The following is a 22,909-nucleotide window of genomic DNA, read 5'->3' as shown; positions in this document are numbered from 1 at the left end:
AGAGAAACATGTGCTTCTTAAATTGAAAATTCTGCCCCATTAACTCCCTGAAAGGTGAAGGGGGGTGTTTACTGGGGAGCTCTGTGAATGAGCTAATCTGCAGTACAGTGAGGCCCCTGGAGGGAACATCTTTCAAATGTTCTAGCTGAATGTTCCTATTGGAGGAATTTGTATTTAACGGATGACAAGTTAATGTCTCTTCAGTGTCTTGAAGTTGTGGCAAAACTGCTAAAAGGCGTGATAAATGTTACGTGCACAACTTTCTATTTCAGTGATATATTAACTCGCCCATTAAACAGGATTCTGAAAAAAAAAAAAACATACCCAGCTCGCCAGAAGGCTGTGCTCTTGGAAGTCAGCACCTTCCCTGGCTTCCCAGCTGGCTTTGTTTTTCCTTTTGACTTTTTAACGGGTCTCAGGCTTTGAGTCTTTGAGGAAGAAAAGCGGTTCACAAACATCTCTGTGTTCTTCTCACCAACCCAGAAGGACAAAGCAAAACACTGAGACAAATTCTTAGCCACTTAAAATAACCAAACCATCTTCATGCTCAGGGTCCCAAGTCATGAACTTTCCAAGCTGACAAAATTTTCCTGTCTGCTGAATTTTAGCAAAACCCTTCCTTCAGAAACAAATGATCTAGCCATGCTTGTGAAGACCTCTGACACATACAGAAGTAGATAGGGTGTTACTTTTGCTTTTATTTTTTATATGCAAGGCCACAGGAGACAAAGAGACTCTGAGTTACAATGAATCATTATGCAAGGAGCAAATGAGACCATGCCTGACCCATTATCACCTACTTTGTCGGCATCCATGAGGTCAGTCTATGGAGCTCTGGGGATGATGTGGCTCATCTTGAGTCCCACTTCCTGTCCCAAAGGCCTATCTTTGTGTGGCCATGCAAGAAATCTGTTTCAGGAGAAACAGTGATTGACTCGTTATGTACATGGACTTCTGGACTTCAACAAAATGCACTGCAAAACATTTCCAACTCCTTCAAATAATGGTTTCTCCTCGGCCCCACCACCACCTTTAAGTGGTAGTGCGTCTTTGCAGTGAGCCTGTCCCACTAATCGGAACTCCCCGCAGTCTTGACTCGGTGCACTGTACCCCACACCAGGATGCATGCAGTGTCCTGGAGTTTACATGTTTTCTCTCATGCTATGCCTTTTGCATATACTCTTGACTGCTAGGATGACCAAGCTCCTTCCAGATAATTCTTGGTTGTGCTTCACATTCCAGTTTGGCTAACTTGAAATGAAAATCCCATGGACCACAAAGAGTCTAATGTGTAGCATCATAGACTAGGTTGAATTTTCCATCCACATTGCCTCTCATCCCAATGGGCCATAGGAAGCTGTAGAGTGGCCACTTTTCTGGTCACTTACCAGCTATGATCTTCAACAAGCTGCTTACCATATCTGAGTTTCCCTTCTCTTGACTGTAAAGTGGAGGAAGACGTGCCTTTCTTGAAATACTGTAAGGAACAGTGCTATATAAAGCAAAATAGAATGCCGTAGAATACAGCACATTACAGGACACCTGGCCTATGCAGTTTATTTGATTTTTTATTTATTTTATAGGTGCACATATGGTTTGCCTGCATGTATATCTATACATCCGTTGTATGTCTGGTGACTGCAGAGGTCAGAAAAGGGAATCACATCCTAAGGACCTAGATTTACAGATGATTATGAAATCCCATGTGGATCCTGGGAATCGAACTGGGTCCTCTGGAAGAGCAGCCAGTGCTCTTAATTGCTGAGCCACCTCTCCAGCCCATTGAGATTTGCATTTAAACTGAGAGATACTGAGCCATGTGTGGGGGGTGCATTTCTGTGGTGTCAGCACTCAGAAGGCAGAGGAAAAAGGTCACTAGCTTAAGGCCAGCCTGGGTTGTATAACAAGACCTTGTCTCTCCAAGCTCAAAATAATAATAAATTTGAAACCGCTGAAGCGAAAACTAACAATAATGATGTTGAGATTTACCATGTGCATTAGCTGTCTAGAGAAGAGTGTTTATTTTTTTTTCTGTGGAAAGTATTTATTTATAAGTATACATAAAAGCTTTCTTCACATGCTCATTTATCTCTCTTGTATTTCTACACTCTCATCTACCTGTGTTTACACATTCCTTTTGTCCAGACAAAAATCTGACTGAAAGACTTCATGAAACTAATTCTCACTCCCCTAAGAGCTAGGAGTGTAAAATAAAGAAAGCCTTAATATAAAAGAATGAATTGCTATTGAAATCAGTGGACGGGATTTGGAGAAGGTCAAATCTTCCATCGCATTGTGAGACTACACAGGCAAGTCAATGGCGGCTCAGCTCAGAATGGTTTGTGGATGATGCTCGCTACAGGACCACTTCATTTCTCCATAGCCCGCCTCTCCCTACACTCGTCACCAACTTGTCCTCTGTCTTTACTCAACCCTTTCCAGTCTCCCGTGCACATCACGTTCTTTGAATGTGCTCTTCTTTTTGTCTGTGCAACCACTTCGAGATAATTCCTAGTTGTGTTTGAAGCTTCCACTTAGCTCGCTGTTTCTGATTCACAGACTCCACTCATTGTTCCATGACTGCTTGACTCTAGGATGGATAAAGAACGGGGCCCATTCTGTGGCCTGTGCGAATAATGTCCTCTGGAGTTTTTCTGTGCCTTTTTCTCAAATGTTCTTTTCTCCACCCCACTCCTATGGACTCCAAAAGCCCCATGTTGACAATTATTTTAATTGTTTGCTTGAAATCGAGTCACTTAGCCTAAGACTTCCCAAGACAGCAATTTGAGTCCAAGTTTTCTTTTCCCAATACTCTGTAGCTAAAAGGCGTTAGAAGTATTTGATTAATTGGTAGGTTCACGGTTAGTGAATTCACAAATGAATGAACAAATTTTGAATGAAGACAGCTGTGAAATGGGGGATAGTAATTTGACTCTGTAGGGACAGGAAAGGAACCGGAGAAAAGAATATCAAACAACTGAAGAAATCCTCCATTACTCATTTGATTAATTTCCCCTGAAGATGACCGGCTCCACATCAGACTGTTTCAGAGTTCCTTGACATCTTAGTAAAAGTGGGCTCACAATTAATAGGGAAGTATACAAGGGCTAGGGATAGGAGGATGATACAGTTAGGCTTGTAAGAATGGGAAACCCAAAGTGCAATCATGGTAAAGAAAAGTTTGTCTTCTAATAGCATCTTGAGACTCTTTCGCCAGCATTTGTAATTAGAGTGGGATCAGTATTTGTATACGTGAAATTGAAAAGGCCCATTCTACATTCTCCACTATTAGTTCTTCTCAGTTCCTTTTCTTACATCTCAAGCATTGGTTCTCAACCTCCCTAATGCTGCGTCGCTTTAATACAGTTCCTCATGATGTGGTGACCCCCAACCATAAAATTTATTTTTATTACTACTTTATAATTGCAAATTTGCTACTATTATGAATTGTAATGTAAACATTTGTTATTGAGGATGTCTGATATGTAACGCCAAAGGGTAAAAAGACCCCACAGTTGAGAACCAGTTGCTCTAAAGTATCAAAACTTCTGTATATGCTTGAAGCCATTCATCGTGACCTTCTTGTTATCAGCTTTAGTGTGCCTTAAAGCAGGAATGTTCTCCAGGAGACCAAAAATACTGGATTTTCTCTTAGAGAGCTCTTGCTACTAGCAGAATGGATGTCTACCTCTACCCAAAGTCATGTGGCTTGAAACCACTCTATTATTAAAGAGCTCTTGCTACTAGCAGAATGGATGCCTACCTCTACCCAAAGTCATGTGGCTTGAAACCACTCTATTATTAAGTTAGAACAAAAAACAGATGAGTTATTGTTGATCTCTCAGTTAGCTCTAAGTTTAGACAACAGTATGGGTTTTATCTCTGGTGTTGCGTATCTTGCCTTTTTGTTTCAATTTGGTATCAAACCTAGAATTACAATTTTTCCACCCACAATCCCAATTAAATTCTTTCAACGTGTATATTTAAGCACACCTCCAGTTTGCATTCTGTTGATCTGATAAACACTATAACCAAAAGCAATTTTGAGAAGAAATGGTTTATTTTGATTTACAGATTACAGCCCATTTCCGAGAGAAACCAAGGCAGGAGGAGCCTGGAGACAGGAAATGGAGTAGAGACCCACAAAGGAGCTACTTATGAGCTTGCTTCACTTCTTAAATTATACACCCCAGAGTCACCTCCTCTGATGGAACCACCCACAGCACACTGACTCCTCCCACATTCATTGCTAATTGAGAAAATGCTTCACAGGCATGCCAACAGGCCAATCTGATGGAAGCAATTCTTCTGTTGTGTTCTTGTCTTCCCAGGTGACTTTAGTTACTGTCAAGTTGGTAAAAACTTACCAGCCCAAGCTTGTAGTTGTCTCTGAAGGAGACTTTGTTAAAATTAGTATTCTGCCTTCCAGAACTATTGAATTCTACTCTTACTAGGGAGGAATAAATATTTATTTATTTGTTTGTTTTTGTTTTCAATCCATCCCATCTCCAGTTTCCCTTCCTTCCACTCCTCCGAAGAACCCCTCTTCCCAGTCCCTCTCACTTCTCCTCTCCCCCAGATCTATTCTTCCATTTCCCTTCAAAAAAGAGCAGGCCTACCCACACACTGAGACAATGGGGATGTCCTATCGGGAACTCACCAAGGCCAGCTGGCCTGGGTCTGAAAAAGCCTGGGTTAAAACCAGTCTCGCTGAACATAGCAGACAATGAGGACTACTGAGACCTCAAGAACAATGGCAATGGGTTTTTGATCCTACTGCACGTATTGGCTTTGTGGGAGCCTAGGCAGTTTGGATGCTCACCTTACTAGACCTGGATGGAGGTGGGTGGTCCTTGGACTTCCCACAGGGCAGAGAACCCTGATTGCTCTTTGGGCTGATGAGGGAGGGGGACTTGATTGGGGGAGGAGGAGGGAAAGGGGAGGCGGCGGTGGGGAAGAGACAGAAATCTTAAATAAATAAATAAATAAATTAAAAAAAAAAAAAAAAAGAAAAGAGCAGGCCTGGAAGGGATATCCACTGAATACAGCATAACAAGATTCAATAAGGCTAGGCACAAATCCTCATATCAAGGTTGGGTGAGGCTACTCAATAGGAGGAAAAAGAACAAGAACAAACAAAAGGGTCACACAAACCCCACCCCCACTGTTAGGAGTCCCACAAAAATCCAACCATATATACAAAGGACCTAACTCAGACCCATACAGGCTTCTTGATTGCTGCTTCAATCTTTACGATCCCCTTTGATCTACTTAATTGATGTCTGTGGGTCATGTTCTTCTGGCATCTACATTTCTTCCTTCCCCTCTTCTATGGAGTTCCTTCAGCCCCAAATGGGAGGAACCCAATGGGGATTTCCAGTGTGGGCTCTCTCTCCACCTAATGTCTGGCTGTGGATCTCTGCATCTGCTCCCATCTGCCGCTGGAGGAAGCTTCTCTGATGGCAATTTAGCTAGGTACCCAACTATGAGTTTAGAAGGCGGCGTACACCTTTAATCCCAGAACTTGGGAGGCAGAGTATCTCGGTGAGTTCAAGACCAGTCTGGTATACAGAGCAAGTTCTAGGACAGCTAGAGCTACACAAAGAAAACCTGTCTCGAAAACCGTGTGTGTGTGTGTGTGTGTGTGTGTGTGTGTGTGTGTGTATCTATATATCATTAGAAATCATTTTAATAATATTTTTTCTATCATAGGTCTCTGAGATATCCAGCTTCTGGTTCCTGGTCAGCCAAGCACTGTCAGGAATGGGTTCCCTCTCACGATGCGGGCCTCATTTGGTCAGCCACTCCCATGAGTTCTGAGCTTACATTCCCCCAGCACATCTTGCAGGTGGGATAGATTGTGGGTCACAGGTTTTGTAGCTAAGTTGGTGTCCCAGTCCCACCACAGGTTACAAAGGATGGCTGTTCAGGCTCTGAATCCTCCATTCCTAGGAGTCCTTGTTAGGGTCTCCCTGATAGAATCCTGGGATTTTTCTACTGCACTAGGTTCTCACATCGACTCCCCAATGTCTTTCACTCTCAGTTGTCTTTCACATACTCTCTCCATCCATTTTTTCACACACCCCCCATCCCTCCTGTTCTCATTTCCACCGCCACCAATCCTCTGGGAAAATCTGTTCTCACTCCTATTCCCAAGGAGAGCCCTGTGTCTCCCTTAGAGCCCTCCTTGTTGATTCAGCCTTCCTGGGTCTGTGGATTGTATCATGATTATCATTTACTTAACAGCTAATATCCACTTAGAAAGGAGTGCATACCATGTTTGTCTTTCCGGGTCTAGGTTACCTCATTCAGAATGATTTTTTTTTCTAGTCCCATCCATTTGCCTGCAAATTTTATGATGTCATTTTTTTTAAGCTCAGTAATACTCCATTGGTTAAATGTACCATGTCTTCTTTATTCATTCTTCTGTTGAGGGACATCTAAGTTGGTTCCAGTTTCTGTCTAATATGAATAAATCTTCCATGAACATAGTTGAGCAAGTGTCTTCATGCTAAGATGGAGCATCCCTTGGGTTATGTGCCTAAGAGTGTTATAGCTGGGTCTTGGGGTAGATCAATTCCCAGTTTTCTCACCATATTGATTTCCATAGTGATTGGATAAGTTTGCACTCTAACCAGTAATGGAAGATGTTTCCCCATGCTCTACATCCTCAGCAATAAGCACAACCCCTTGTGTTTTTGATCTTAGCTATTCGGACAGATGTAAGACAGAATCTCAAAATCATTTTGATTTGCATTTCCCTGATGGCTAAAGATGGTGAACATTTCATTAAGCGTTTCTCAGCCATTTTAGATTCTTCTGTTGAGAATTCTGTTTAGATCTGTACCTCATTTTAATTGGATTATTAGTTTTCTTCATAGCTATTTTCTTATGTTCTTTATATATTTTGGATATTAGCCCTCCATCTTTTTGTGGAGTTGTTAAAACCTTTTCAAATCCAAGGACTTGGGAGGTAGTTGCAGACAGGTATCTTTGAATTTCAGGCCAGCCTGGTCTATGAAGCAAGTTCCAGGACAGTCAGAACTGTAATACGGAGAAACCCTTCCTTGAAAACAAAAACAAAACCAACAAAACAAAAATCTTTTCCCATGCTGTAGGCTGCCACTTTGTCTGATTGACATTGACCTTTACCTAACAAAAGCTTTTCAGCTTCATGAGATCCCACACATTAGCTGTTGATTTAGTGCCTGTGCTATCTGTGTTCTGATTAGGAAGTTTTCTCCTGTGCCAATGCATTTAAGCTATTTTTCCTCTTTCTCTTCTCTCAAGTTCAGTGTATTTGGTTTTATGCTGAAGTCTTTGATTCCCTTGTACTGAGTTTTGTGCAGGGTGATAGATATAAATCTATTTGCATTTTTTCTATGTGCACACATCCAATTAGACCAGGAACATTTTCGATGATGCTTTGTTTTTCCATTTGTATTTCTGCCTTCTTATCAAAATTCAGATGTCTGTAGGTGTGTGGAGTTATGTGTAGGTCTTCAATCTGATTCCATTGATCAAGGTGTCTGTTTTTATGCCAATACCATGCAGTTTTTGTTATTTTAACTCTGTGGTACAGCTTAAAATCAGGGATAGTGATAGCTCTGGCAGATCTTTTATTGTTCAGGATTGTTTTAGCTCTCTTGGACTTTTTGTTTTTCCATATGAAATTGAGTATTTTCCTTTCAAGGTCAGTAGAGACTTTGGTTGGAATTTTGATGGAGACTGTGTTGAATTTGGAGATTGCTTTTGGTAGGATGGCTGCTTTACTATGTTGATACTACCAAACCGTAAGCATGGGTGATCTTTCTTCTTCTGATATCTTTTTAATTTTTTTCTTCAATGACTTAAAGTTATTATTATACAAGTCTTTTGTTCGTTTGGTTAGATTTACCCCCAAGAAATTTTGTATTATTTGTGACTACTGTTGTTGTTTTTGTTTTTGTTTTTCGAGACAGGATTTCTCTGTAGCTTTGGAGCCTGTCCTGGCACTAGCTCTTGTAGACCAGGCTGGCCTAGAACTCACAGAGATCCGCCTGCCTCTGCCTCCCGAGTGCTGGGATTAAAGGCGTGCACCACAACCGCCCAGCTTATTTGTGACTACTGTGAACGATGTTACAATTATTACTTTCTCAGTCTGTTTGTCATTTGTCTATAAGAGGCTACTATTTTTTTTTAGTTAATCTTGTATACAGCTACTTCCCTGAAGTTGTATATCAGCTATAGATGTGCCCCAGTAGAAATTTTGGATTTGCTTATGTATGCTATCATATCACCTGGGAATAGCAATAATTTGCTTTCTTCCTTTCCAGTTTGTATCCCTTTGTTCTACTTTAGTTGTCTAATTGCTCTAGCTAGAACTTCAGGTACTATATTAAATAGATATGGAGAGAGTAGACAGACTTGTCTTGTTCCTGATTTTAGTGGGATTGTTTGGGTTTCTCTCCATTTAATTTGATGTTGGCTATAATAAATAGACTTGCTGAAAATTACCTTTATTATGTTGAGGTATATTTCTTGTATCCATACTTTCTTCATGACTTCTCTAATGCAGTAGTATTATATTTTATTACAGGCTTTTTTCTGGTATCTAATGAGATGACCAGACAGTTTCAGCACAGAATTCTGCAACATTTTCCAAGAAAAACTAATGCAAATACTCCTCAAATTATTCCACAAAATAGAAGCAGAAGAAATATAGCTCAATTTATTTCAGAAGGCCACAATCATCCTGATACCAAAACCACACAAAGATATGACCAAGAAAGAGAATTACAGACTAATTTCCTTTTTAACATAGATGCAAAAATGCTCAATAAAATACTTGCAAACAGAATCTAAGAACACATCAAAAAGATCATCCACATGACCAAGTAGGCTTCATCCCAGAGAAGTAGGTATTGGTCAACATATGGAAATCAGTTTATGTAATCCACCATATAAATAAACTGAAAGAAAAGAAATACTTTTTATGGATGTACTTTGTAATCTGACACATATTTTTGACTGGGATACTATTTATAAGCTCTAGGAAACCATAACAATTTTAGAAATGATTAGTGTTTTAAAGAACAACTTCATTTGATCACTTTGAAACTTTTTGAAATATTTGAAACTTCAATTTGTCTTTGTTTAGAATATTGGCTACAATTTGTTAAGGATAATGGTCAGGGAAAAAGCTAAACAAAGGAGATTACATTCAGAGTTCTTGTTTTGAAAAGAAAAAAAAATGGGAAATGTTACAGGATTGTGCATTGTAAATTATGTCACTTATATTGGCTTAATAAGATGCTGTTTGGCCAGTAGCAAATCAGGAAATACAGGTGGGGTAACCAGAATAGGAGAATTCTGGGAAGAGGAAAGACAGAGACACAGTCACAAGCCAGATACAGAGGAAGCAAGATGAGAATGCCTTACTGAGAAAAGGCACCAAGTCACATGGCTAAACATAGATAAGAATTATGGGTTAATTTAAGTTGTAAGAGCTAGTTAGTAATAAGCCTGAGCAATAGGCCAACCAGTTTATAATTAATACAAACCAATGTGTGTTTATTTGGGACTGAATGACTGTGGGACCAGTTGGGACAAAAACTTCCATCTATAGTCTTCTGTCACATAGTCATTGAATTTTTGGACTTTAAACTCAATTGTCCTTCACATTATACTCATCCAATGTGTATAACCGCATATCAGTTTTTTTTAAAAAAGGAATGAATGGAAAAGTCCAGTGTGTAACTTTCTTAAGGAAATATATGGGGACATTGCAAACTGAAAATCCTGTACTGTTAGAACAACTCTGAAATCAACATAATCAGGATGCTGAGTTGGTACTTTCCATGTATTGGCTATTTTCATGTAACTATACCTAAAGTACTTCCAAGAAAACATACAACGAAGAAAGATTTATTTTGCCTTATGGTTTCTTTGCTTTATGTTCCTTGGGTTTTTGCTCCTTTTAGACAATGACACCACAGTTGAAAGTATTCTGTCAAGACACATGGAGCATAGTATAGAGGAGACTCCAGACTCCATGTAAATTCATCGATGGCCAGAGTCCCAGGTGATAATGGTTGGAAGTAAAGAACTTCCTTTGGGTGACCTTTCCAGACTTAGCTTATCATGGCTGGCCCCCACATACACAATATTTAAGATTCTTGCCATCAAATTTAAATAGTAGTCTACTAATGATATCCCAGGCAGTTTAGCAAGGCATATCTCTTCCCATAGTGATATCTAAGACTCAGGTACCATTCTTCTGATCAGTCGTTAGAGTTAAGAAATTCCGGTCTTTTTTTCTCTTGGCTGTTCATTATGAGGGAGGGTAAAAGCTGTGCCCAGTGCCAGATCAGGACCAGACAGTAGTTCTTCCTGCCTGAGCTAAGAAAGCAGAGTACTAGCAAAGGTTTGCAGGCAGTGATCAGGACATTTCCAAATGCACAATGGGAGAAAGCAAAGCAATGTTAAGAGTTGATTTCTTTATCAAAATCAAGCAATTAGAAGGTCAAAGTTTGACAAGTAGAAGGGATATGAATGGCGTGTGGGCTTTTCAGAAAGTTTTGAGAGCCCAACAGTGTCTAAGTGCAATAATAGCCTCTTCTAAATAAGGAGATTCCTTACAGGAAGTTACTGATGTTAGGTCTACTCCCTAGCCACCTCGTGCTCATGGTCAGTGTATTAAATATAAATATGCATAAACAATTTCTGTTCATGCCACAGGAGAAGCTAGGAGGTTATGTCAGGGTTTTCTTTTTTAAGGCTTATGGAAATGAATGATTTTTGTCATCACTGATAATTCTTACGCCTTTATTGTATTTATTCAAGAATATAAACATGGCTAAGTAAACCTGAACACAACTGTGCTTTATTGATTTTGCAGAGTTCCAAGGACGATTTCTGAGGCATGGAGTGTCCATTAGGGTGGGAGGAGAGAGAAGTGAGTGCTACGAAGCCAGAGCATAGCTAAGGCGCAGGGACACCTAGCTACCGACTCCTATCCTGCAGAATTCATTGCTTGCTGAATAATATGCTGCCTTTGCAAAAGGACGCGAAACTCGTGCCCGAAAGACGTGTTCTTCAGCCTTTGCACTAGACCTGTTCTCAAGACCATGGCTTCGAAGGTCTCCTGCCTCTATGTTTTGACCGTTGTGTGCTGGGCCAGCGCTCTCTGGTACTTGAGCATCACGCGACCTACTTCTTCCTACACTGGCTCAAAGCCATTTAGTCACCTAACAGTTGCCCGGAAAAACTTCACCTTTGGCAACATAAGAACTCGACCTTTAAACCCCCACTCTTTTGAGTTTCTGATAAACGAGCCCAACAAATGTGAGAAAAACATTCCTTTCCTTGTGATCCTCATTAGCACCACACACAAGGAATTTGATGCACGCCAGGCCATCCGGGAGACGTGGGGGGATGAGAACAACTTCAAAGGGATCAAGATAGCCACTCTCTTCCTCCTGGGCAAAAATGCTGATCCTGTTCTGAACCAGATGGTGGAGCAAGAGAGTCAGATCTTTCATGACATCATCGTGGAGGACTTCATTGACTCTTATCACAACCTCACCCTCAAAACCTTAATGGGGATGAGATGGGTTGCCACTTTCTGTTCAAAGGCCAAGTATGTCATGAAGACAGACAGTGACATTTTTGTGAACATGGACAACCTTATTTATAAACTCCTGAAACCCTCCACCAAGCCAAGAAGAAGGTATTTTACTGGTTACGTCATCAATGGTGGGCCCATCCGGGATGTCCGCAGTAAGTGGTATATGCCTCGGGATTTGTACCCTGACAGCAACTACCCGCCATTCTGTTCAGGAACTGGCTATATCTTTTCCGCTGATGTGGCTGAACTCATTTACAAAACCTCCCTCCATACCAGGCTGCTTCACCTTGAAGATGTGTACGTGGGACTGTGTCTTCGAAAGCTAGGCATACACCCTTTCCAGAATAGCGGCTTCAACCACTGGAAAATGGCCTACAGTTTGTGTAGGTACCGCCGCGTCATCACCGTCCACCAGATCTCCCCGGAAGAAATGCACAGGATCTGGAACGACATGTCAAGCAAGAAGCATCTCAGATGCTAGGGTTTTTATTGATGTACATACGTTTCTTTTCTAAGAAATGGAGACTAAGGTGTTGGTATTTTGTGGGTGTCACCAAGGGAAAATGAACTGGTAAGGGGTTTTGTAAAGTCTTTGCTTCCTGTTCCTGGTTCCTTTCTTGGATCACTAATTGACAAGTATTGGGCTCAGTCATGGAAACAGTAAGTGCGTTAGGAGGGCCAGATTTCATTCTCAGGTCCTAAGACATTGTCATTTGTTTCCAAAAGTGACTCTACATGACTGCTAGGATTTGTGCGCTGCTCATCTGAGATCAAAATCTGGGTCAGGAAATGGAAATTCACACCAAGGTCTTCATATCATTGCTGCAAAAATAAATAGTAACTCTTTAGGGGGAAAAAAAACAAGCCAGAAAAGATACATAGCCAGGAAGGCACACTGGATGTGATTTTGGATTTTTACATATATTGCCACGGAATGTGTACAGAATTCACGATTCAACCAATAATTGATTTTATCTTATCCCTGGTAGGGAGACTGTGATGAGACAGATGGGAATTGAAACTTGAGAATCAATTATTCTGTATGAATAGAAAACATGCAGGCTTATACTTTCAAGGATTAAATCTGGCCAGCAGGTGGGATGTACATAAAATGCTACTCCAAGTAAGCAAATAAACACATTTTTTTCAGAACAGATATTACATGGTGCCACCGAGGAGACTGCCAAATGTAGTACTGTCACCTGCTCCCTTCCATATAATGTCTTTAAGTGCATTTTACAGTTCTTTGATCAGGCAGGTGTATGTCTCCATGTGTAGAAAATAAGTTAGTAGGAGGGCCAGAAACAACACATAGCAGTTGATAAAATGCAAATTTAGGCATCCATTCTAACTAGCATAAGCTTAGCAATAGTGTACAATGCCCCTCTCACATGTGTGCAAAGCATGTGAGAAAAATCTTTAACAGGTACCAGTGTTATTGAAAGATGTGGCCCTGCTACCAAAAAAAAATGTAATATGCTCATGACATCTAAAGCATTTAAGTACTTTTAGCAGCAGAGCTGTTCTGAGATGTTCTGGAGGTTCTGTGGCTGAGATCCAAGGGAAGGAAGAACAGGGAAGCCTGAGTTCAGATCCCACTGATGCCACAAATTTACATGGACCCTATGAACAGGCATCTCGTTTTTTTTTTTTTTTTTTTTTTTGATGTACTTCTGTATGCTCACTTGCAAAATGGCTAAACAGAAAAATCTACCTCACAGGTACTGTGAGAGCAAATCATGTTTGCTAATAAGTATTTTGAAATCTTTAGTTTAAAAGGTGCTACGTAATGCCATGTATCATGCATTATGCTAAATGCTAAAATGATTACAGTCATTATAAAGATGGTCATCAGTTGTGGAACATCATCTTAATATAACAATTTACCCAAATAAAGGTTGACTGTGAACTCTCAGTGTACCTAATTCTTCCAAGACTTGATATTTCTTTGGCTATAAGTTAGCTGATTGTGGAAGCTTCAGTTTCTCTGCCATGTTTCTGGTTTGGGTGACAAATTTGTCACTCTGGTGTGTTGCCTTGGTATCCCAGAATTTGGGAGGAGTTTTACGTTTGCTTTGCATAAATCATAGGAATCATTTGCCATGAATTCTTAAATTTTTTTTTAGGATGAGTAGAGCTAATCTACTCCTTAGAAGAGGAGTAAGCACTCAGCACATCTTCCATTCATTAGGGAACTCATCGTTGTCATGCAAAAAAAAGACCCGCAGCTAAGTGTTCCTTTTATCTATTTTATTTGCACCTTGACGTCTGGAACACCCACATAGAAGCTGATGGTGGTAGTGATAGGGAGACAAAAGGAAGAAATGGAGCCCCTATAATCTCATCAACCCTTGCTGGGAAACACGGGATCTCTCATTATTCCCAATGTACTAAATGACACAGGTCCTCCCAGCCTTTCATTTGATTTGATCCCTGAGCAGTGTCAAGGGTTCAGAGAAGAGGTGAAGCAGGGTAAGTTGAGCTACCCTCCTATCACCCAGCCTCAACCATTGTGAGCTCCAATCATGGGGAAAGCCTCATAGCCTCCCAGCTGCACAGCTGAATGCAGTCTCTGTCTCCTACTATGGCCTTGCATCTACCATGTTCAGCCAAGTCACTTTTCATGTTAAAGAATCTCACATTATAATAACCATGTGTGTCCACCTATGAATGGTTTTATACCTATGTGTGGGATACTCATAGAGCCCTGGTCTTGAAAAGAAGCAAACATCAGAAAACCATGTCTTAAAGAACTATTTCTTATCTTTTTCTATGCTTCATAGTGCCCGTATGACAAACATGTAAATAGACATCAACGATTACATGTACATATTTTAAAAGAGGTTTTTTTCTTCACTTCAAGTGTATGTACAGCTAGAATCTGCTTGATGTGTAACATTTTCCTCTGCATGGAAGTCGATGAGGCAAGGCCATTTGTCCAGGATTTCAATAGCCTTAAGCATGTTTGCTCTTCTTTGTTTTTTGGATGTTCAAAAAAAAAAATGTTTAACTTATCGAGGAAAAGCTCTAGTTTTCTACTTTTGTTAGTTCTATGACAAGAAACTGGTCAAATTACTGTCAAGGTTATTTATTAAGCCATTCTTACCATTTATTTAAGAAAAAAATCATAATAATGACAGTATTCTGGGGCTGGGGCTGTAACTCAGTGTTAAAGCACTTGCCTAGCGTACAAAGGGCTCTGGGTTCAGTCCTCAGCACTGCAATAATATAGTGAAAATAATGGTGGCACTATTGAGCCAGAAGTCACTCAAAGAATTTTGTAAACACTGTCTAACTCCCCGTTATTTCTTCATTATGTACTAGATGACATCAGCATCTATAATCTTAAAGTTTCTTCATTTATTTCTTAGAGGAAAAAAAATGCTTTCTCTTTGGTGCCTCGTTTATGTGGCTTTGTGTCTTCTTGGAACAGTTTCACTATATGAAAATGTAACAATGTACTTTTAAATAACCAGGTTCAAAACATGAAGATCATTTTTGATTTGAATATTGATTAAATACGGGAGAACAAAACCCCTTATGTGATGAGAAACGGAGGGGAAACGAACTCTTTATAGAGAAGCCGAGGAAGGAGTTTTTCAATCAAATTTCTTCTAACAAAAGACAATGGGATATTTATGTACAGCATCTGGAAATCATTTTCTACCTTTCCTAATATGTGGGTTCAGTGCGGGAATTGATTGTATCATTTCTGTAAAGGTGAAGATACTTTTTTATAAGCAACAGGTAACTTGTGAATGGAAGAAATAATTTACTAGACGCGCTTGATGATAATTGACCTTTAGGTATATTGTTATATATGAATGATTGTATTTATGTATTTATTTGTTCAAAATTGTACATATGGTTTTGCCAAAAGTAACTGTGTGTTAAAGTGCACTCTCTGGGTTTGTAGTACTATTTAGGGTTACATGGGTTGCCAATCAAGCTGCTAATCAGAATACTATTTTTTGTATCAGTGTTACAACGTGTGACAAATAGCATTGTCTTCTCACCACTTTCTTTAACTTCCTCTTGAAATGTAAACTGTTGGTTGAAAGCACGATGCTAATGTACAGACCCATCTGTCAAGGGGAAGATCATGGTTTCATAAAGCTGATTTTTTTTAATTCCTGGGACAAATAAACAAAAGAAGAACTCATCCCATTTTCTTCTGCTTCTTTTGCATGGCTCTCTTTGGGGAGATGTGATTGTTGAGAATAGTTTGTTTGCATACAAAAGAGTTCCAAAATAGCCCAGAATGGAGTATAACAAAGGTGTATTTATTAGGGGATAAACTCACAGAAATAGTAGCCAACCACTATCCTCTGTATGCACTGAGAACTGAAACCAAATCCAGCAGCCAAGAGGCCTGCCCATGCGTTTCATCTGTATTTATAGTACATGAGAACACACCCAAAGTGGGCTGGTATCCTAAAGGCTATTGGCTGAAGGAGTTCCCTCAGCACCTCCCTCTTTGTCTATATAAGAGAGTTCTAAGCATAATACAAAACTATATACAATAAGAACAAATATCAAGTATTGCCCAGGGAAAAGAAGAGGCAAAAACATACATAAAAATTATAATTACAACCAGCATCAACAACATCAAACAAGAAACATATGCTAAAGGGTTTCAATAGTTATCCTAGCCTAAGGAGTCTAAGTCTTATAATAAAAATGGCTTGGTTAAGACATGAGAGGAAAGTAGCTATGACTATCTAGTTTTGAACTCCATCAATGGCCTGAGAAGGGAAAGTACAATCAAGCAACTTCCAAAAGAAACGAGAGACAACCGGCTACCTGGACAATCACCCAAAATTTGCAATGTTGGGGAAATTGACTTTGGCTAAGTCCTAGAGTAATTGAAAGACCATTTTCAGAGTCAAGAAAACTTTAAAAATTGTCTTAAACTGTCTTGGCATGGTTTGGCAGTCTTTTTGCTTGTATCCTGCTTGTCCAGTCTAGACACTGTGCATTTTGTCAGTAGTCAAGATAGGGGTAGTTCTTTCTCAAAATGCCAGTTTTGCCAAGAAGGAAACACACTGAAAGTGGAGTATCTTCAGTGCCCAAAATTCTCTCAGGAACAGATCAGGACTGCCAGGAGTAATTGTGTCTTACATCAACAGAATCCTAAATTACTTAAATCCCATATTCTACAGTTCTTTGAAGTGTTTGAAGATTGCCTATCATTGTGGAATGCATCTAAAGAACCTGATTAGTCTAAATATAAGTATGACAAACATGGATGATTATTGACCAGTAATTCTTAATACCTATATAATTTAAAGAATAAGGCTTTGTATTAAAAATTCAGCAATCTTTAAAGAAATGTGCAGCATTTCTGAGACAATGACTTCAGAATGTAAACAATGTATAAGTATCGTGATCAGAGGTAGAAATGTATAGTGCAATATAATAAATATATCCTAAAATTGCATCAATATATAAAATATCTTAAGCTGAGGTAAAAAAAATGCATGTATACCATGTGACAAAATAACTTTGCATAGATGCATAAATATGTAAAGAGACAAAGGAGCATATTCAATATAACAAATATAATTTGAATTTGTATCAATATATAAGAACCTATACCAATGAAAATTGTCTATAAAGAATAGCTCACAAGTATTCTCACTATTATAACTCAATATTATTATTTAGTGTGAGTAAACTCACACTAATCTATTATCCCATCCCATCTACTTCCTTTAAGAGATATTCCTCCCTAAGCCTACTTCATTTCCAACCCCAACCCTATACCAATTATAACCCAAACCCTAATAATGTCCCTAGCCCTGAGACAAACTTTGTTGGGAGAGGGGATGTCATTTTCTAGAATTTCTTCCAGCTGTCATGGGGGCAATGTTATTTCTATGGGATCCTATAAAAACTAAAATGATGGTTAAGTTTCAAGATTACTGTCTGGTATAATTACAGATTGTCTGGGTTTTCCTGAAGTTCTTATTTGAAGTTCCAGCCAAAACGTTGTAAGAAGGTGCACCATCTCAGCTAGCCAAATTGGAATCATCTTGAGGAGTTTGTAACCCAAAACCAATCTTAAAGTGGTGCTATCAGCATAATGGCATCATATTAACCAGAGGGAATTGTCGTTGTGGGGCCTCATCTTCTTCCTGGAAACCTCAAAGATTACTGCAGGAAAATTTATTGTTCACTGTAGAAAACTTAAACATTATTCATATAGACACACATGAATATATATGTAAAAGGTACCAGAGAGACAAAAATAGGTATGGAGAGAAGTAAATATTTTTTGAAAGTAGAGTTTTGATAAGACTAAGTCCCTAAATTTTGTTTTCCTTCTGTCCCATACCAGGTGGCTTCAGATATAAGATAGAAACTCTGAATTTTTTCTTTCAATAACATGCTTGGATTTAGAGAAGGATGGTCACTGTCCAACTCCAAAGCCAGCTGTGATTTTTAAGTGAGTTGTGGCTCTCATTATAGTGAGAAGTAGAAAGATATGTATGTTTAGATAATGAAATTTTACCCTGTACAGGGTATTGGTACCATAAGTCACATTTCTCTTTGCTTGGTGATTGTTTCTGGATAACTATCTTTTCCTCTTTAGGTATCTAGATGTCTAAGGTCTCTTGACTTTTTGAAGATGGATATTTTGCTTCAAAAGCAAGAACAGAACCCTGCTGCAACCTTTTTATGAGGTTTCCTTACCACCTGTATCATTGTCACCTCTGTGGATGAGCTGTCATTTCTCTTTATCAAGAGGTTTCTCCTTTTCAAACTGAATCTTTATTAATTTTGATGGTATTTGTAGCTTTTCTTCTCCTGTGGAAACAAGAGCAACACCCCTTCCCCAATGCAGCACTTCTCTTGGTTTCCATTCTGAGGTCAACACATCCTTGAAATACCCGGCTGATTTAATCCAGAAGTTTTTTTTCTATTATCCAATGTCTCTCTGCTGCCATTGTTCCTTTCTCATTAGCATTAAGAAAATTCAAGGTTAATAAAGCGTTATGCAATCTATTTCTGGGGGTATTATTTTATCCCTTTCTGTTTGTATTACATATCCTTTATATTCATTTTGATCTTTCTATAATTACCTGACTTGTAGAACTGTGTGGCATACATGTAATATGCTTTATATTATATGAAGCAAAAATTGTTTAGAGACATATTCTGGACCATTGTCTGTCTTTATTTTTGCAGGTATACCCATGATGGCCATAACTTCTAATAAATGTGATTACCAAATCAGCCTTTCTGAACTCAAAGCAGTTGCCCATTGAAAACATGAATAAGTGTCAATGGTGTATTGTACATATTTTAATTTTCTAAATTCTGCAAAGTGGAACACATCCATCTTTAAGATTTCATTCCTTTGAGGTAGTGGTGTTTGATTATTTAAAGAACAAGTAGGACATCTCCTTATAATCTCCTTAGCCTGTTGCCATCTAATAGAAAACTCTTTCGTTAAACCTTTGCTATTGACATAATGTTTTTATGAAATTCTGAGGCCTTCAGCATATTTCTAATCAATAATTGATCAATTTCTGCATTACCTTGTGCTAGAGGACCTGGCAGACCCACATAGGATCAGATGTGTGTTATGTATATGGGATGACGTCTATTTCTGATTATATCTTGTAACTGAATAAATAATGAGGTCTATTCTGTATCATCTGGTATAAATTCAGTGGTTTCAATGTGTAAAACAACTCTTTTTGCATATTGCAAATCAGTAATTGTGTTGAGACATTCTTTAAAGTCCCTTAGTATCATGAGAATAGCATATAATTCTGACTTTTGTAAAAAAAAAAAANCATGAGACTAGCATATAATTCTGACTTTTGGACAGAATCATAAAGGTTTTTTTTTCACTTTAATTAAATCTTCTGATGTGAAATCTGCCTTTCCTGATTTATTTGCATCAGTATAGAATGTCGGGTTCCAGTTATTGGTGTACAGTGTGACGAAGGATCCAATTAGCTTTCTTTATAAGGTTAATACTATCACTTTGGGGATAATTATTGTTAATCTCTCCCCAAAAAGTTAGTATAAGCTCTTTTCCAGGGTTCATTGTCTTCCCATAATTTTTAATTTTATCAATAGTAAAAGGTACTATAATTTCTGCTGGGTCTATTCCTGCTAATTGACAAAGTCTCGCTTTTCCTTTTATAATTCAGAAATATTTTCCACATATGATTATAATTTTCTATTCAGTTTGTGTGGTAAAAAAAAGATCCATTCTAAGATAATATCTTTCCTCTGCATTAAAATCCCTGTAAGGGAATATTTAGAGGGTAATATGACCAGAACGCAGTTAAGATCCAGATCCACACGATCCACATGTGCCACCTGTAATTTCCTCTTCAATCTAGGTCAATTCTTTTTCAGCTTCAGTTGTTAATTCCCTGGGACCATTTAAGTCTTTGTACCTTCTAAGATTTTGTTTAAATGGATTATTTGATCAGGTGTTATCCCAGAAGTGGACCGTAGTTTGGAAATGTCTCCTAGCAATCTGTGGAAGTCATAGAGAGTCTGCAATTTATCTTTCCTAATTTGTGCGTTTTGTGTTTTAATTAACTTACCTCCGTTATCAAATTAACTTACCTCCATTATAATTTTCAGGAAATTGTTGTAGGTGTAATAATCTTTATTGGCCAACAGGTGTAAACAGTTGAGGCAGAAAGACAGGTCAGAAATAGTACCTGAGACTTAAAATTACTAACAAATTTATTTAAATACTTAAAAGCAGCACAGCCACATATGGAGAAGGTTTGAGTTGGGCAGGTCAAGAAGCCCAGAGCTTTCAGGCATTTCTGAGCTGCAAGGTTACTGGCCAGTACTCGAGCCAGACATTCGTGGATTTGAACTGGGACAGCAAGCCTGTGCTCCAGGTACAGGGTTAGAGCTTCTGCTCCCAAAGTCAAAGCTTGGCCTGATCAGTGTAAGCCTAGCAGAAGCCAGAGAAGCCATGCAGGAGGTATAGCAGAAAGCAGCAGGCAGTAGTAGGCAGGACCAAGCCACGCAGATACGGGCTGCTTTTGGAAATTTTCTAGTCACCCTGATGGCCCAACAAGTCAAACTGTATGCAACTGCATGCCAGCGGGGGTAGTTCAGCTGTGTTGGGTGGGAGAAGGCCACATCTGCTGGTCTGGGCAGGGCCCAGCAATGGCGTTGACTCAGCTGACATTGGGTGCTCATTTGTTGATGTACAAAAGATTTCCAAAGTAGCCCCAGAATGCAGTATAATAAAGGTTTATTTATTAGGTAATAAACTCACAGAAATAGTAGCAAACCACTGCCCTCTGCATGCAATGGGAGCTGGAACGGAATCCAGCAGCCAAGAGGCCCGAGCACACTTTTCATCTTTATAGTACATGAGACCACTCCCAAAGTGGGCCAGTGTCTTAAAGGCTATTGGCTGAAGGAGTTCTAAAAGCAATAGTTGACGCTAGCTGGCTTTAATCTTCTTAACAGTTTCAATGTAGACAACGGTTTAAACAACTCAGAGTTCCTCTATGACAGCAAGAAGTACATTAGTGATCACCTTTCAGGCTTTTTGGTCCATTGAATAAGCCAAGGACTCCCCTTGCTTCTCATTGGCTTCAGAGAAGTGTTTTTACTGGCCTACTAAGTGTGTGTCTTGAAAATTCTACCTGCAGAGGGACATTCTGTTGAGAACCTGCTGAACCAGCTATGGCAGGTTAAATCCAAGAAAAAAAATCATTTAATGTTTCACCCATATATCTGCTGAGGAATATCACATATAGCCTCAAGAGTTTATGAACGGAAAAATTATTCCAACACAGATGGGTAGATGCTGATGCCTAATTACTAACTGTAAGCAAGGGACTAAGAGCTAGTTAAGAAACAAACAGAGTTTTTATATTATTATTCATTTCGGTCTAGCTAACCATGTCTTAACTTTCTAAAAGAGATGTAAATTTGTTTAGTCCCTTTTCCCCTTATAGCTCCAAGTTTACAGATGCAAAAATTTAAGCTGAAATATGTGAACAAACAATAAAACCATAAAATATACATTTTTGCATTCCATGTGACTTTTTAAAGAGTCACCATTAAGAATCTTGAACTCTGATCAGAGAAATTCTATTCATTTGCAGATATATTAGAAATGCAAATTCATTTGTTGAACCACAGACTTGAGAATGGAGCTCAGCAATTTACACTTTCGGTGCCCCATACACGTGCTAAAGTTGAGAGCACAGATCTAAAGTGGAGACAGTCATACCAGTCTATGAACTACATCCAGCCCACTTCCTGTGAGCTAAAAAGGATTTCATGATGAATATATGGGTCCTTTGACTGAACGCAGTCTGTGCAATATATTATACCAACAGTCTATTCTTTCCAGTAGTAGATATATTCTAAAATATGAAAGTCACTGCTGTATTATATTTTGATTTCCATCAATCCAAAAAGCATGCAACTTTACTTGCTGTCTTAAGAACTTTCATGTATCTACAGTTTTGGTATCTTAACCTGCAACGTGTAAAATATTAATTATCTGACCCATTGTCAGAAAGTCTGGCCAGTTTTGATCTAGAGAGACAGAAACACTGTGAAAGGTGTTAGACACGGAAATCTCTGCATGTATACACACGGAATACATGGACCAAGCGTGCTTGTGTCGTCTCCTCACGTAGCCAGAGAAATAAAGACAATGTGGTCGTGATTACAAATTACGTTGAAAATCAACAGCTGCATGTATTTTTAAAATAGTTCCTTCCTCTCGCCGAATGATTTTTAAAAATTATAAAGCTTGATTTTAATTATAACAATTACCCACAGTTTAATTAATATATTGCTTAAAGATGTGTGGGTATCAGACCAAAGAGGGTGGGTTTCGAATAGCTTGATTGTCATAATTGCAAGCATTCTGTTTTCTCATTTACTTAATTGATTGCAATAGATTTCCAGATGAATTCACACCCCTGGAAGAGAGTTGAATGCGTTTCTAAAAAGACGGAGAAAAAGAAATAACAGAAATGGGTCTATTTGGAAAAACGACATGTAATTCACGTGGGCACAAAAAATTTCCCTTGATAATACCCTCTTACCTCTTCACTGTTAAAATGAGCAGTTTTAATATGTAAAATAAATGAATTTTTAAAGTGTTATTGATTCAACACATCTGTAATAACAGTGACTCTATTGTGTCGGCTGGAATTGCCTAAAATTCCAGAAACTTCCCCCCTTCCATCTTTCTCATGGCATCTAGTAGTTTAATGTATTATGTCAATGATGAGTTAGGCCTCCCTCCTGCAGTGACCTCGGTCCTCACCTGAGGAGCGC

At 38.9% G+C, this 22,909-nt stretch overlaps 1 protein-coding gene across 5 annotated transcripts in view; it reads left to right on the top strand.

Annotated features, from left to right (window-relative positions):
- The window catches only part of B3galt1 (beta-1,3-galactosyltransferase 1), a 482,035-nt gene extending 466,265 nt beyond the window's left edge, over nucleotides 1-15,770 (top strand). For 4 of the 5 annotated variants that reach the window (XM_050123307.1, XM_050123288.1, XM_050123270.1 and 1 more), the window contains one exon: nucleotides 10,880-15,770. In XM_050123307.1, coding sequence (XP_049979264.1) covers nucleotides 11,109-12,089 — 981 coding nt within the window. In that variant the 5' untranslated portion in view covers nucleotides 10,880-11,108 and the 3' untranslated portion in view covers nucleotides 12,090-15,770. Of the gene's footprint in view, nucleotides 1-5,712; nucleotides 5,849-10,879 lie in introns of all 5 variants that reach the window. The other variant, XM_050123279.1, reaches the window with a different exon arrangement.
- Nucleotides 15,771-22,909: the final 7,139 nt, after the last annotated feature.

Source organism: Alexandromys fortis, unplaced genomic scaffold (genome assembly GCF_014885135.2).
Source record: "Alexandromys fortis isolate MF-2015 unplaced genomic scaffold, M_Fortis_MF-2015_v1.1 scaffold_8_9099976_23576923, whole genome shotgun sequence".
Taxonomy (NCBI): domain Eukaryota; kingdom Metazoa; phylum Chordata; class Mammalia; order Rodentia; family Cricetidae; genus Alexandromys; species Alexandromys fortis.
Note: the sequence above shows the minus strand (reverse complement) of the source record. Positions and strands in the feature narration are given on the sequence as shown.